Genomic DNA, 15754 nt, shown 5'->3' with positions numbered 1-15754 from the left:
AGACTCGCCCGAGGGGAGTGCTTGCTACTTACCTGGGAAGTCACAGCAGCACTTGTACCTCAGACTCAACAGCTGAGCTGGGGCTGGCCTGGACCTCGGCAGGCTCTGTGCCCTGGCCAAGGGCGGCGCTGCTAGCACAGTTTGGAGCCAGGGCTGAGATGGTCCCAAACCCACCTCGTCTGTCTTTTCTCTTCGACTGTTCTCGAGTGAATGAAGTTCATCTGATAACACAAAAGTGAATGTTTAATATAATTGTTTTAACCTACATATTCTATTTCTCTTGCTGTTTATGATGTATGTATATACATAGCCTGTATCTTTCCTCCTGCTTTTTAATTGGGCATAAAGAGAAATAGTTGCTTTTATTCCTATCAAAATAAAAATTCAATTGAGAGAAGTTACAAAAGAGAAGGAAAAAGAAAAATTAAAAAATCATGTGTGAGAGCGGGGGATTTAGCTCAGTGGTGCCATGCCTGCCTCGTAAGTGCAAGGCCCTGAGTTCAATGTCCAGTACCACACACACACAAAAAAAAATCATGTGGGTAAAAAAATAAATTTCATTTTAGGCTACTGAAAACAATCAGGCCCCCCCAAATATAAATATAAAGGCCCAATTCAAAGGTGGGCATCTGAAATGAACAGACATTTCTCAGATGAAATAAAAGCAGCAAATACATATTTGAAAAAATGTTCCACATCACCGGTCATTTGAGAGAAGCAGATGAAAACAACACTGAGATTGCACCTCACCCCGGAAAGAATGGCTGCTATCAGGAAATCAACCAATAACAAATGCTAGTGGGGTTGTGGGGAGAAAGGAACCCTTCTCCACTGTTGGTGGGAGTTCAGACTGGTGCAACCACTATGGAAATCAATATGGAGATACCTCAAAGAGCTGGGACTAGAGGTTCCATTTGACCCAGCCATCCCTCTGCTGGGTATCTTCCTAAAAGAATGAAAACAATCATACCACAGTGATATATGCTCACCCATGTTTGTAGCAGCACAGTTTGTACTAGCTAAAGCTTGGAAACAGCCCAACTGCCCATCAGTTGGACACCGGATAAAGACGTGGGTTTTTTGTTTGTTTGTTTTGTTTTGTTTTTTATAAAATGGAATATTAGCCATAAAGAACAAGAAGCTAGATACATTTATAGCTAAGTGAATGCACATTGAGAACATAGGACACACATGTGTAAATATCATATAGTTTCTCTGCTGTAATAAACTAAAAGTGTAAATAAGGGTCAGGTCAGGGATTTAGCTCAGTGATTCCACTGCCTGCCTCACAAGCACAAGGACCCAAGTTGGATCCCAGGTACAAAAAAAGGGGGGATGTCAAAATGTATAACTGACATTTTGTAATAGGAAGAAAAGGTCTAAAGGTGTTGGGTAAATGGGAGGGGTAGGGGAAAGGTAAAAAGGAAAGAGAAAAAATAAGAGAAAAGGAAAAATGGAAACAAATCTTTGTAAATAGGGAATCATAGCGGGGAGGGAGGCTAGGGGAATGGGGAAAAATCTTTGCTAGTCTATGTTTTGCAAACATTTTTATTTTCTACAATCTTATTTTATACTACAGGCAGTGTCTGTCTCTGGACATTTTATTTAATTTTGGTAAAGTCCAATTTGTCACTTTTCCTACATGAAAAATGGTTTTGGTGTGATATGTAAGACCTCTTTGCCTAAATTCCACAAACTTGTTGAAGTGTATCTCGTAAAACTTTCCAAACAAGAACCATGTAAGGGTACAAGATCCCAATGATAAATGTAACTGCATTGTTTGCCTTAAATGTACCAATGAATTTTCCAGTGGATGGGTTAGTTCCCTTGTGTTCATGCTGCTTTTTCAAAATTCTGTGCTGACCATTCTGGCTCTGTGACAGTTGATTGATTGTGTCAATTTGAGTAAGAGAAACAATTCTACACCCAAAGGTGGCTGGTTGCCTGGATGGTATAAACGGGACATGAAGAAGGACAAATTTGCTTCTTTGTCCTTGGAGGAGCTTCAGTCTTCCCCTTCACCTTTGATGTCGTCTCCTGGCTTCCAGCACGGACTCTTCAGCTTTCATCACAGACCCATAAGCCTCCTGAGCCAGACTCTGCACTGAGCTCCAGAACCTCGACTGAATCCTTCATTCTCCAGTGTGCAGGCAGATGCTCTGCACTCTTCCACTTCTGACTCTGTGGGCGGCCCTTGTAAGCCAATCCTGTAAATTCTTACACACATTTACATATTGTGTGTTATATCTGTTTCTCTAGTAAACCCTGACTGATGTAAACTCCTTTGCCTTGTTGTAAGCTTTTTGAATAAGCTTATCTACATCTACAAAAACAATCCAGCTCTTATTTGATTGTAGTTAATTCGAAATTATAGATCACTTTAAGATTTATCACTTCATTGATTCTTCCAGTTCATGAACATTATGCTTACTGATAGGCTGTATTTGAGTTTCTTATCAGCACATCCTAGCTGTTGCTATACAAATAGTTATATGCTATGTTAAATATATTAGCAAAGCATTTAAATTTTAAAATCAATTAAAAATAATACGTGAACAATTTTGATTTACAATTTCTCTTGTGATTTCTACCTTTGCATCAAAGAAGGAGCTTTGAATGCTCTCTGCCCTTTACACACACACACACACACACACACACACACAAAGAAACCAAAAACTAAAACAAAACCAACAGTATTTCTTTGCTCCTGCAGGGAAGTAAGGCACAAGGCAAAATTCTGCCCCAGATGGGAGAAAAAGGCAAATAAAGACAGCAACAGCCTTGGAGAGTCTGAAGGCCAGAGCACGATTCTCCTCAGGAACCAGTACTAGGTAGGACGCCCAGATCTGTAAGGGGAGAGGGGTGGGAGGCTGGGTAGCCAAGCTTGAGACTTAACAGCTGCAGAGGGCACAGTCTCAGGGAGGCTGCTGCACTTCCCAGATGGGATTTCCCTCCAGGGGCCCCATCAGGCTCTCACAGTGAACACCAGACACATCTACCTTCCTGCTTCCTGCAGGGGGAGAGCTGGGGCATGCAGCCATCTCTTCTTCCTAACAGGGGCTGTCCTCAAGAGGAGCCCTTTTCTGGAGTCTGAGCTACTGTGTTAGCTAAGGTCTCTACTTCACCTGGGGAAGGGAAATACCCAGGTGCAACACCCGTCAGGCTTCTGGTCGCTCTTAGACTGGCGAAAGAAAAGAGAGAAGCACCGGTGAAGGCCACAGCCCCATGGCCACTGTGAGAGACAGACACCCGATCATAGGTGCTCCTATGCTGCTCCTCCTCCACAGCTCACCAGCGCACCAACAGAGAAGAGAGACTGAGAGAACCCTGCATTTCAGACCATGTGTAACAGGTCTCGAAGGAAAGTAAAGATACGGTCACCACACTTTAAGGTTGGGGCTCCTGCTGTTCCCCAAAAGAATCTGGAGACCACAATCATTTTGACCTTTGGTACAAGCCAGAAGTTGCATGGTGAAAGATACAGTGAGAAATGTGACATGAATGAGGACACACAGTATTGTTTCCAGAAAGCCTGTTTGTGCCTTCGGTGGCACTCACCAGCAGCATCCTCTGTATTATTTATCACATGTCATAAAGATAGTCACCAAAGAATACTTGCAGAAAACACTTCAGAAAGTGGCAAGAATGACAGGGTAAGTGTGTTTGAAGCACGGAGAGATTTCAGGGGGAATTGAGGGCAATGTCTCTCTCTCTCTCTCTCTTTTTTTCTTTTTTTTTTTTTTTTTTTTTTGGTACCGGGGATTGAACTCGGGTCCTTGGGCTTGCAAGGCAGGCCACTGAACCGCTGAGCTAAATCCCCGGGCCAATGTCTCTTTTAATATAATGAATGCTTTAAACATTTATCTTACATGTTGATCACACATGTATCTTTTGTATCAGGCTGTGGTGGCCTTTCTACAAACCTATGCTTCTGCCAGAATCTTTCCTGATCTTTAATATTAGGGCATCACATGTAAGAACCCTTCCTTGGTCAGATCCTGGCTTCCTTTATTTTGTTGAGGTTGTCACAGGGGCTTGCTTTGATTTTTGAAAAGTTTCACACTGTAAACTCCTGGCAAGGGTGAAGACAACATTGGTAGGCGACCACTCGCTCGCAGTGATACTGTGCTCCTGGCCATCCCCTCAGAATCTCTAATGCGGTGAGGACTTTGTCACAGTGGGTTCTTCATCTCATAGTTGTGAAGAGGTCAGTCTTACTCTGCGATTGGGCTAAAGATCATGCTTACCGTCATGTAGAGGTGACAGACACTGCCAATACATCTCCAGGATATTCAGAGTAGAGGGTGCACATTAGTGTCTGGGTTACAGGATCTGTGTTGGGCTTTTATACCTGGTACTGTGTCTGGTGACATTTTCTGTATTTGTCTGTCATTCCTCTACCCTATTACTCAGCCTAAAGTGGAAGATACGTTTCAACATAGAAAAGAATTTCTGGTCACTTGGGATGTCTCTCCATGCTGTGATCGGTGAGCCTGTTCATCATTGGGAATTTGTACTTGTACATAATCTATCTTGGTTCTTATTTTTTTCCTATCCCCCTGCCCTTCTCTCAACCCCTCCACTCCTCCCTACGTACATAAGCTAACAACTGTTTTGAAAGCAAATTGCACGAGTCCCCAAATACAAAACATATGAAGGAGAAGCTGCTGTATTTTAAAGGAGCACAGGGGCTCTACAGGCCCCACAGCCCTTTGGGTTCATCAGCCTGCCCCAGCATGGTTTCCATGGCCACCAGTATCCCTCTAGGGAGGTTCCAGGACTCACAGGGAAAACTGGAGATTTTGCGCATCTGTCACAATGCCTTCTCATGCACGCATAGGCCAGAAACCAAACTGGAGCTAGCTTCATTGATGGGTTTCTGTAACTTTGGGTCCTCTGGCAGGGCTGGGTCTAGGAGCCCAGGTGGTGTCATCATGGATCTCCATTACTCTGTCCTTTGCTCTGAGCTGGTTTATCAGAAAGTCTCTTCTTTAGCCGGGCATGGTGGCGCACACCTATAATCCCAGCACTTGGGAGGCTGAGGCAGGAGGATCGCTATGAGTTCGAGAGCAGCCTGGGCTACATAGTCAGTCCCAGATCAGTCTCAACTACATAGTGAGATGCTATGTCAAAAAAACAACAACAACAACAACAAAAATGGAGACAGATGGCCACCAGCAAGGTCCCAGCAAGGTCCACCAGCTTGTCCCATTACAACAGTTAATAATCCTGTCTGGAATAAAACTTTCTACTTCTTATGGTTCCAGTTTATACTTCTTATGTGACTTCACTGGATCAGTTTTTAGGAGTCTTCAACCCAGAATCAGTCACCATGGCAAAGAAAAAGGAAGCTGTTCATTGGCCTGGCCCCACTGTGTGTGCCAGGACTCTTGAACTCTGCACAATAGGGTCAGTGTCTCATGAACCTAATGACTGAGCACTGGGTTAGGGAAAGTGATGGGAGTTATAGGAGAGAAGAAGGTGCGGACACTGGACTGGCATAGACAGCAAGATCTGCTTTGCATTGATTTTGCCTAGGATTTCTCTTTACTTACAAGAATTTGGAGATTGAAAATGTGAGGAATGTGCCTAAGGCCACACTGTGGTAGCTGAAGATACACATGAATAAATTGCCTGTAATCCTGGTGCTGCTTCTTTTTTAGCACTAACCCTTTCTTTTTATGTTTCTCAGTGATCCTTTCTGATATATTGTGGGGTAACAGGAATATGTGACAATAAATCAATCCCAGAAGCATAGAATTTTAGTAATAAAAGTTGCCTAAGTGGATTTATCATTCAAATGAGAAAACAGGCCAAGGGAGGCTGACTCATTCAAGGTCATTTGACAATTCACATAAGACTCCTGGAATGCCCTCACATCTCATATCTCATTTGACAGAAAGAATAATCCTATGATACACTGAATTTGGGTGGTTATTTCAAGCACTTCCTCTTCAGTGAGATCATTTTATCCTTGCAACAATCCTGTAATCCAAAGACTCAGGGAGGCTGAGGCAGGATGATAAAAAGTTTGAACAAAGCCTGGGCAATATAGTGACTTAACAAGACCTTGTCTCCAAATAAATAAATAGATACATTTTTTGTTGTTTTTTTGAGACAGGGTCTCACTATGTAGTTGAGACCTGGAACTCACTATATAACCCAGGCTGGTCTCAAACTCACAGTGATCCTCCTGCCTCAGCCTCCTAAATACTGGGATTACAGGCCTGTGCCACCACACCTGGCTCCAAATAAATAAATAGAAAGAGTAATAAATAAATAGAAAAAGAAGGAAAGAAAGAAAGAAAGAGAGAGAGAGAGGAGGGCTGGGGCTTTAGCTCAGTGGTTCCATTGCCTGCCTCGCAAGCGCAAGGTCCCGAGTTCAATCTCTGGTACCAAAAAAAGAGAGAGAGAGGAAAGGAAGGACTGGAGGGAAAGAAAGAAGAAAGGAAGTATGACATGACTGTTAATTTGGCAAAGTTCCTACTCCTCAAGTATCAAAAGATGTAGCCAATCACCAAGGCAGAAAAACTGAACAGTGTTGGCAGGATTATCAGGACTACTTCCCTTTAATCTTTAGGGAACTCTAGGACTGCCTGACTCTCTGGCATTGATACAGAGGAAGTAGAATGATAACCAGTCTCCCGATTAACACGCTGGGTGTCATCTTCATGAAGGGCAATCATGCCAGTGAGGACCTCTGGGATATGATGAGTGTGATGGAGGCGTACGCCAAGTGGGAGCAGGTCGTTTATGGGGAGCTCAGGAAGGTTACCTTGGAAGACTGTGTGCAGGAGTAGTACCTGAAGTACTGGCAGGTGCTCAACAGTGATGCTGTTTGCTATGAGTTCCTGTAGGGTCCACGAGCCCATGCAGAAACCAGATATGGAAATGCCCAAAGGTGTAGCCAAGGCCAAGGGGAGAGATCCCAGGTCCTGTGCACTTCAGTGTGAAGAGGCTTTGAGAGATAAGCAAGAAGCTGCAAATGCAGGAGGAGTAGTCAAGGCCACTGAGGGGCAGGGTGCATGCAAGGGATGGGGGCATTCCCGAGACACGTCGCTAGCTTAGCTTTTGCCCCATGTGAAATGAGCCCCATTCTTCACTCTCTGATGACAGCAGTCAGCCTTCCAAGTAGTGGAGGTACAGGTTATGTCGGGGGAAATAACGGTGTATACCACCTTGATGTCTCTCCTAGTTCCGCAATGTGGAAATTGATGTGATATCTTTATGATTTTTAAAATCTACTTCCATTATTAGAAGATAGACACAGTTTGCTTATCTTATTTGATGAAGGATATTGATCTCACACATATTTTTGTTTTTCTATCCCAACATAAAGGGTTTTCTATTTTCTAAAATCCACTGGGAAACTTTTAATTTGTGATACGGACCAAGATAACTATGCAGTGGAATAGGAATTTCTTGGGAGATGTGTAAGAACTTTATATTAAGCTAGATGGGGTCATGAAATAGACACACAAAAATGAGATTTTTTTTTTTCTTTTTCTTTTGGTACTGGGGATCGAACTAGGGACCCTGCACTTGTGAGGCAGATGGTGGCACCACTGAGCTAAATCCCCAGCCTAAGAGATAATTTCTGTTATCTCTTTTCTCCTGTTGCTCTATGCAATTAAAATATGTACATATGCCTAAATTTCCTTGGATTCTTCTAGAATGCTCGAAAAATTTAATGCCAGTAGAGTTCCATCTGCTAACTGGTGCATTAAAACTTAAATTGAGCAAGTGCTCTTTGGAAGGCCCTGTATTTGTAGTGGAGATTTGAGTAAACTAGGCTGAGCCGAAACCACTCTTACCCTCAGGATGGTGGAGTCTGGGTCAGAAAATGAAGAGATATCCTCCAGGACCTAGAGAACAAGGGGCAGTGAGGAGTGGAACCCAGCAGAGAGCAGCCCAGGAATACTGAGCCTATGCAGTTCGGGGATTGGGAAAACAGCAGTACCTTGTTTGAGTTGATTTTAACGGAGCCGTGTGGTGGCAAAGGCAGGACCATCAGCTGAGGCATCTTGGGACTGAAACTGGAAGACTGCTCTGAGCAGTTCTGCTTGGTTCATGGATAAAGCAGAGAGGAATGTCCAGGTTGGGATGTGACCTGAGCTCTTGTCCCAGTGCAGATGGACATAAGATAAGAACTAGGTCATTTATAATTTGCAAGGATTTCCAAGGAAATAGGGGGATATTTCTTTGAAGTCGTACCCAGAAAGCTCCAGAACTGACACATTTTCCTGGCCAGAGAATGTTATGTTTTATGTGTCTAGACATCCCCCTAAAGTCTTAGATGAGACTGTTTCAGAGGTGGCTGAATCTAGAGTGCGTGATGCTGGGAATAAGGGTGTGTTGTATGATTACTAAATCAGTACACTGATTTGTTTGGCACTGCCCTAACCTCAGTAGCCCAGACAAGTATAAAAGGAGCAGAAAGAAGCTACTAAAGGCCACTTGTCGCTTGCCATGAACTGTTCTCTGTGATGCCATCCTGCCTTGGAGCCAGCCAACAATAGACTGAAACCTCTATGAACTGTAAGCTAAATAAATCTTTCCCCCTTTCATTTGGGGCATTGAATATTTTGCCTCAGCAATGACATAAAAGTAACTAAGAGAGCCAGAGGAAGGTCCACTGGAACATTACACCGAGGTTACTTGTAATGTGAGTGGCACACCTCCAAACAAGGGCTTAGGTGGTTTTTCTGTTTTTGTTTTTGTTTTTTTGTACCGGGATTGAACTCGGGTCCTTGCGCTTGCAAGGCAGGTGGCAGAACCACTGAGCTAAATCCCTGGCTCCAAGGGCTTAGGCTTTAAGTGGGAATGAAATGAATGAAAATAGCGGTTTGCTTGGAGAAGCAGCTGGGAGTGAGAGGAGCTGGCTCTTCACTCATATTCTAGGAGCTTTGAGATTCATCCACTCAGGAAGATGGCTTCATATACAGATTTTGTAACGTCTTCAAAGGAGGATTTACCAAATTTTACTCATGAAATTTTCCATTTTGGCTGATTCGTTCTTCCACATCCTGTAGAACTGCGTATTCTCTGGTATGTCCTGGAGAGCAGTGGCAATAAGAACATCCTTGAGTGCTAGGGGTGGGATCGAATCCTATTAGAAACAGCAGCCACCTTCTGTTCAATGTGGTCATGGTCCCAGCCAGACACTGAGTGGGGAGCTTTCCACGCAGTACACACCTTCCTGAGATCCTACTGGACAGGCCTGACCAGACTCGCTTCACGGATGAAGAGACCCAGTCTCCCAGGGCTGGGGACTCCCCAGGTGACCAGCTGGTAAGTGACAGGGCTGGGTGAGCATCCCCCTGTGGACACATCTGGAGCCTGTCCCTGACTCACTGCTCCAGCCTACTGACCAACTTTTGATTAACAAACCATTTCTAAGCACACCAGTGTCTCTCATAACCAAAAGAAGGAACCTTCAGAGAGCTCTAAGAATAGGGCCAGATAAAATAAAGTAGTCCACCAAGTTAAGAGCTAGTTCAAGCAGCTAGAAATGCAAAGAAAAGCAAGAAGGTTGAGAGGTTGGGATGAAAATAGATAAGGACTCTTCCTTCCAGGAAGAAGACTCCTATCCAGAATGTGCCAAGCTAACAGCTTTTACAACTTCTCTTGGAACTCTGGACTCAATAAAACATTAGAAATATGAGAATCCATTTCTTTTAAAAACTCTAAATTCATCTCCTTTAACATGTTATTAGTTTGGGGGTGCTGGAGTCTCCTTCTGGAGGTAGTTTCTAGGTTATTTCTGTCCTGAACAAAAAACTGGTCAATACAAGTGCAAAAGGGAGTGAAGTTTTAGTTATTAAAGGCATGAAAAGAAATATGCTGAGCAGAGTGAGTCTGGGCCAGTTATAAGTAGGAAGAGAAGCACACTTTACAGGGTGAGAGATCACTGTAAAAGAAGTACAGGGGACAAGAGCTCAATGGCCACTATCTTTTGTATCTCCCATTCCTCAAGCTGACATAAGGTCTAGGCCATCCTATCAAAAACCTACTTGAGTTCTCACAAGAATGAAGACAGTACTCTTTAATTGGGGTACAGGTCTTTGGGAACTGTTCTGCACAAGTGTCCGGGAACTTCGTCATTGACAGGTCCTGCCTTCACCTTCACCTAGTACGTTGTCTCCTGGCTTTGAGTGCAGGCCTTTCAGCCTTCTACCACAGATCCTTTGGCCTCCTGATAAGGACTTGCACTGGACACTACAGGGAGCTCCAGCCCTTCAACTGGATCCTTCACATCTCCAGAGTGCAGACAATCCTTTTGCACTCTTCTATACCTGACTCTGCTGGTAGGCACTGTAAGCCAATCATGTAAACCTTTGTACTTGTATACCTTGCATTAAATGTTTTTCTAGTAAGCACTAATACAAGCACGTTGGATGGAGCCCAGAAATTCCTTCTCAAGTCGAACAGATCCTTTCTTCCTCTCAGTGATCTCCCACTTCCTAGCTGGTTCTCAGGTGATGCCCTCTATCTGAAACACGTGTGTTTCCTCTCACTCTCTGGGCACTGCCCACAAAACAGTCTCGTTAGGGTAAAAAATAACAGGAGGGATTCCTGACACGTTTACCCTGCAGCTTCTTTGAAGAAATCTTTTTCTTTGATTTGCTGCAGTTTGAATATGATGTTCCTAGACTTATGTAGAAGTCTTGGTTTCTATAATGCTAGGAGTTTTTTTTTTTAACTTCCTGGATCTATGATTTCACGACTACTACTAATTTTGGTAAATTCTTAAGCATTACCATTTCAAATGTGTCTTCTTTCTTCCATTCTTCTTTTGATATTCTATGTATGTGGAATTATACTGTTTGTACTCATCCCACAATTCTTGAACATTCTGATCTGTACTTTTCTCCTTTTGTTTTCCCTGTGTTTTTCAGTTTTGGAATTTTCACCTGAAATTTCTTCAAGCTTGCTCAGTATTTCCTCAGCCTTGTCCTAGGTGCTGTTTCTTGAAGACCACGTCTTCATGTCTATCCCCGATGACCTCCAAATAGGCTGATGTCATTACAGCCCATTCAACTATGAACTCATCCAAAGACTAGTCCACTGGATGAAGTCACCACCCTAAAGTTCTAATGACCTGTTTCTGTCTCTCCTCTGAAAACTGGTGCATTAGGCATCAAGCCCTCAATGCCTGAGTCTTTGGGGGAATGCCTCACATATAAACATAACATTTCAACCCTGTCCGGCAAAGTCTTGTATCCATTTCATAATGCAAAATGTGTTTAGTCCATCTCCATTGTTCCCTAAAATCTCACATCCAGCATTACACAAAGTCCAAGTTCAACGTCTCTTCTGAGAATCAAGGCTTTTGCTTCCCACACAGAAAAAGTTTACCAAAACCAAAACAAACACCCAAGTTACATAGGCCCATGATGCAATGGTACAGAGGGCCCCACCCTTCTCGGTCCCTCCTCCAGTGACCTATCTCTTCTGACCAGACTCCACCTCTGATTAGCAAGTCAACTGCAAGCCCAATAATCCAATCACCTTCCCAAAGCCCTGCCTCTGAGTGCATGAAGCTCTTGGAAGGCATCCAGATATAAACCATGACATCCAAGGTGGCACTATTGGGAGACAGAGCCCTGTGGGACATCCTCAGATCATTGGAAGCATGCCCCCGAATGGGACTGTGGGACCCCAGCCCACTGTGTCTCTCATTATTCTTCCAGGCTTGCAATGTCAATGATTTGCTCTGCCACCCACAGCGGTACAACGTGTCCCCGTCCCGAGAGGCACAAAGATACGGAGCTGGCTGATATTGCACTGCAACCTGCAGAAGCATGAGCTAAATAAACCTGCCTTCTTTACAACTCAATTACCTTGGGGATTTCAGTGTAGGAACATGAAGATGGTTAGTACAGCCAGCAAAGGCCACAAGAAAATATCATCCTCAGCCTTAAGAAACCACCTCAGGAACAGACAGCATGTAAGTGAAGGACAATGGCTGTTTAACCGAATCCTCTAGAAGCCCTTTCCAGAGACATCCACAAGTGCTTCGGTTTTATAACTTAGCCTCTGGTGAAATCGAGCTTATGAGCAAATCCTTTGTCACTTGTTTAAAAGCATCATGACCATGAAGGAAGCCTGAATCCAGACATGGGAACATATAAAGTATTAGAGGTCCCGTGAACTGAAAGGCACCTGAGCAAAGACTCCTAAGCCCTCACTGCACTGCCCATTTAGAAAGGAAGGCTGACTGTCAAAGAGGGCAAAGGGTGCAGGAGTAGATGGAAGAGACCAATCAGGAAGGAGATGCGGGGGGGGGAGCTGAGAACTGAGGAATACCAACTAAGCTAGGCCACCCTGCCTGGGCAGTACATCCCGCAACAGCCCATTGGACCCGGGCAGTCTTGGTCCTTCCCAAGCTAACACTAACTGTGGGCCTGGCCTGAGTAAATCAGAGAGGGCAGCCCCAGGCCTCCCCTGACCTTAGGAATGGGAGGGATGATGGGACCCTGGCTTCTCAAGTCACCCAGGGCTGGCCCCAGGACACAATGCACATGTCCCAGCAAAAGGACACTTTCCTGGGAATTTGAAGCAAGGCTTTACACACCTGAAAAAAGAGAAAACCTGTGACTCTGCCCCCCCACGCTTGCCCAGGACCCCTCCCCCAATGGAACTGACCCACCCTTGTGACATCACTTCACAAACACAGACGGTTGGCCCCCTACCAAGGCCCTAGAATCTTGGGGTCAGTCCTGGCTGGACACGTCCACTGGGACTGAAGACAGTTTTGACTCACTAGGATAGTGCCAACCATCTTGCGTACAAAGGCTCCCGATGCTCCTGAAGTCTTATAGGCAGTGCCATTAACAAAGGCGACACTGAGACAATGCCAGACCCAGCTGTGGTGAGGAGCAAGTGAGGGAGGCCCCATCCAACTTTCTACCTGATCTCAATATGGACTTCAGGGAGGTTTCGGGAAGGCATGGTGATCAAGCCGTGCACCAAGATCCAGGCTCCCAGGAGGCACGGGAGCCAGAGGACCAAAACCAACACGAGGCCAACAAGGAAGGCTGCAAGGACCTTGCTGGACTCCCATTTCCCAGAAAGCTCTGGAGCATAGTGGAAAGCGATGCATTCCAGTCCTTGTGCTGGAATGAAGACGGAGATGCTGTGGTCGTCGAAGTAGACCTTTTCCAGGAGGAGATTCTTGGCCAGAGAGGCCCAGGGAAGATTTTTGAAGCAGACAGCTTGAAGAGTTTCATTCACCAACTTCATCTTTATAGCTTCAGACGGATCCGCCTGCATGACTCTGAGGCTCAGTCCTGTGGGAAGAGGACGATGATGGTAAAGTAGAAAGTATCTCTGTTCTGTATTCTCTGCTGCTCACCCTCTTCATAGGCTCCCTAGATGAATCACCAGTGTTCTGCAGGGCTGAATTTCCAAGGGTTACTTTTTAATGTTAGATGTTATGTACTGACACTTGAGAGATGAGACTGAAAGGATGAGTTTTGCTACTAAACCAAAGCCCCTATGGAGGGCCCCTGTAGGCAAGAATAAAGACCGAGAGGGCAGTCGATGTCATATACACAGACTACCCTGACATTAGAGCCTTGGACCACGAATAACGTGTTCCGTGAATGTTCCACAAGATGAGCAAGACTTGCTAATGGATTTTAAGCTGACATATGAGCAATGCTCTGAAATATGAGTAGTGTGTGATGCCAAATGTTGTGAGCGACCATCTCCCAACAGCAAGAGGTTACGGAGGAGATCTCCTCTGCAGAGGAGGAGGAGAAAAGGCAGAGGAATCCCTCGCTCCAGATGAGATTAGGGAGATGTGTCAAATGTGGGAAACACTGCCAGGTTCTGCAGAAAAGCACCACGCAAATAAGGCCATGGCAGTGTAGTGTGAGCAATGAATCTGTTTAATGGAAACGCAATGTTGGGGGCCGGGGATCTGGCTCAGTGACACCGCGCCTGCCCGCCTTGCAAGTGTGAGGTCCTGAGTTCAGTTCCTAGTACCAGATAACAAATGCACTCACATTTCTATGAAACCCTCAAAAGGAGGCAAAAGCAAGTGTCATTAGGTAGGTTCCTTGTTAAAGTTACACAAAAAGGGTTCCCTTGAGCCAATAGATAGCAGGGATTCCATTAGTGGTAGTGAGTCACCCTGTAGAAAAGCCCTCCTCTCCTGTCTCCCTTATTCCATCCATGAAGGTTTGCATAGCTAAGTGTAGGTTAATTGGTTTTCCTTTATATTTTTATTACATTATAATATTGTAATGATTTTGCATGAATATTTTTGTGTTGTGGAACGAATCATCTGAGTTTCTGTTATTTCTTATGGGGAAATTCACTTTAGGATACAAGTGTTTTGGATTACAAGCATGTTTCTGGAGCAAGGTTTTACTATATCTTTTTGTTTTGTTTTGTTTTGTTTTTTGAGACAGGGTCTCACTATGTAGATGACCTGGAACTCACTATGTAACCCAGGCTGGTTTTGAACTCACAGCAATCCTCCTGCCTCAGCCTCCCGAGTGCTGGGATTACAGGTGTGCACCACCATGCCCGGCAAGGTTTTACTGTATCTTTAGGAAGTCATCTTGTAGCGTACAGTGACCCCTGCCAGCAACTCTCTGCTGCTAAACAAGAACATTTATCGTTCTTGGGAGGGGTACACATTTTATCCAAGCATGGCTAAAATACCTTTTTGGTTTCAGATCTACTACAACGTCAATTTTCAGAGAGATAAGCCAGGACTTCTTGAACATATTTGGAGAAAAGGAGACTTGAGAAATCCTGCTATGCGAGGGACCTGTACACCAATTCTCCTCAGAAATCCTGCCTGGCAAGGGATAGATGAACCAAATCCAAAGAAAAAGAAGTGGGTAGCTACCAGACACTCCCCACGATTCCCCAGGGCAGACAGTAGGGAGTCCCAGGGGGAAGCCCCCCAAGATGAGGGCCCCAGACGGCCCCCGCCCATTGTGTTCTCTGGTATATGGGCTTTGAAAAGTATTGCTGGAAACACCTTAGATAACCAGGTTCCTCAGGTGCCAAGGGGCCCAAGTAAGGAGGGTGCTACTGGGAATGGCACGGCTGTGCCTTCAGCCACTGCTACAGAACAAGGCGCCTGCGAAGAGCCTAGCAGCTCCTCAGCGTACCGTGATCACTGTGCTCTGATGTCTTTGTACAACGCCTGCTATTCCATTGTGCTGAGTGCCCAGACGGCCAAGAGCCCCGATGAGCTTCCCGATGAGGAGGAGGAGGAGGAGGACTTCAAGTCTGTACTGTGTGAACACCTGACAGACAACCCGCAACCATGAGTTCACAGGCTAGGGCACCATGAGTTAGCACTTTCTAATTGTGAACTCATTTCCGGTTTTAATAAAGACAAGCGGAGCTCCAGAGGGGAAATAAATGATCAAAATGAGAACTGCACTTGTGTTCTTTCTGACCTTCCAACTAGTCACGTGCCACAGCTTAACCTCTTTGGCTCCCATTTTCCTCTGCCATTCGCAGCAGCAGCAGCTTTCCCCACTGAGCAAAGGCTTTTGCTAGGCAGTTGTTTTTGTTTTTTTGGTATCAGATGGGGACTGAACTCAGACCTTGCAGCTCGGTGGTTTTGAGGACGAGGCCGAGATCATGTCCTCTTGGCTGCTGTTCAGGGGACAGATAAGCCAAGCTCCTGACCTGGGGGTACCACATCACACTATTCAGCTGTCTTTGTGTGTGTGCCTGTGCTTGTGTGTGTGTGGTATGCGGACCGAACCAAGGGCCTTCA

The 15754-nt window shown here is 45.0% G+C and overlaps 1 protein-coding gene across 1 annotated transcript; it reads left to right on the top strand.

Annotated features, from left to right (window-relative positions):
- The first annotated feature begins 12924 nt into the window (after positions 1-12924).
- Positions 12925-15296, top strand: LOC104848148 (heat shock transcription factor, X-linked member 3). The gene is made up of 2 exons (XM_010603962.3): positions 12925-13314; positions 14691-15296. The coding sequence occupies exons 1-2, from the start codon at positions 12925-12927 to the stop codon at positions 15294-15296; spliced, it is 996 nt and encodes a 331-aa protein (XP_010602264.1).
- Positions 15297-15754: the final 458 nt, after the last annotated feature.

The sequence above is a fragment of the Fukomys damarensis genome, unplaced genomic scaffold (genome assembly GCF_012274545.1).
Source record: "Fukomys damarensis isolate Sample0158 unplaced genomic scaffold, DMR_v1.0_HiC HiC_scaffold_39, whole genome shotgun sequence".
Lineage (NCBI taxonomy): Eukaryota > Metazoa > Chordata > Mammalia > Rodentia > Bathyergidae > Fukomys > Fukomys damarensis.
This window is presented reverse-complemented; position numbering and strand designations above follow the sequence as displayed.

Excerpts from the sequence above, each read along its gene's own strand:
- LOC104848148 (XM_010603962.3), top strand. The coding sequence starts at position 12,925 with ATGGACTTCAGGGAGGTTTCGGGAAGGCATGGTGATCAAGCCGTGCAC. Across the intron at positions 13,315-14,690 it reads GTGGGAAGAGGACGATGATG|ATCTACTACAACGTCAATTT; the intron begins GTAAAGTAGAAA and ends TTTTGGTTTCAG.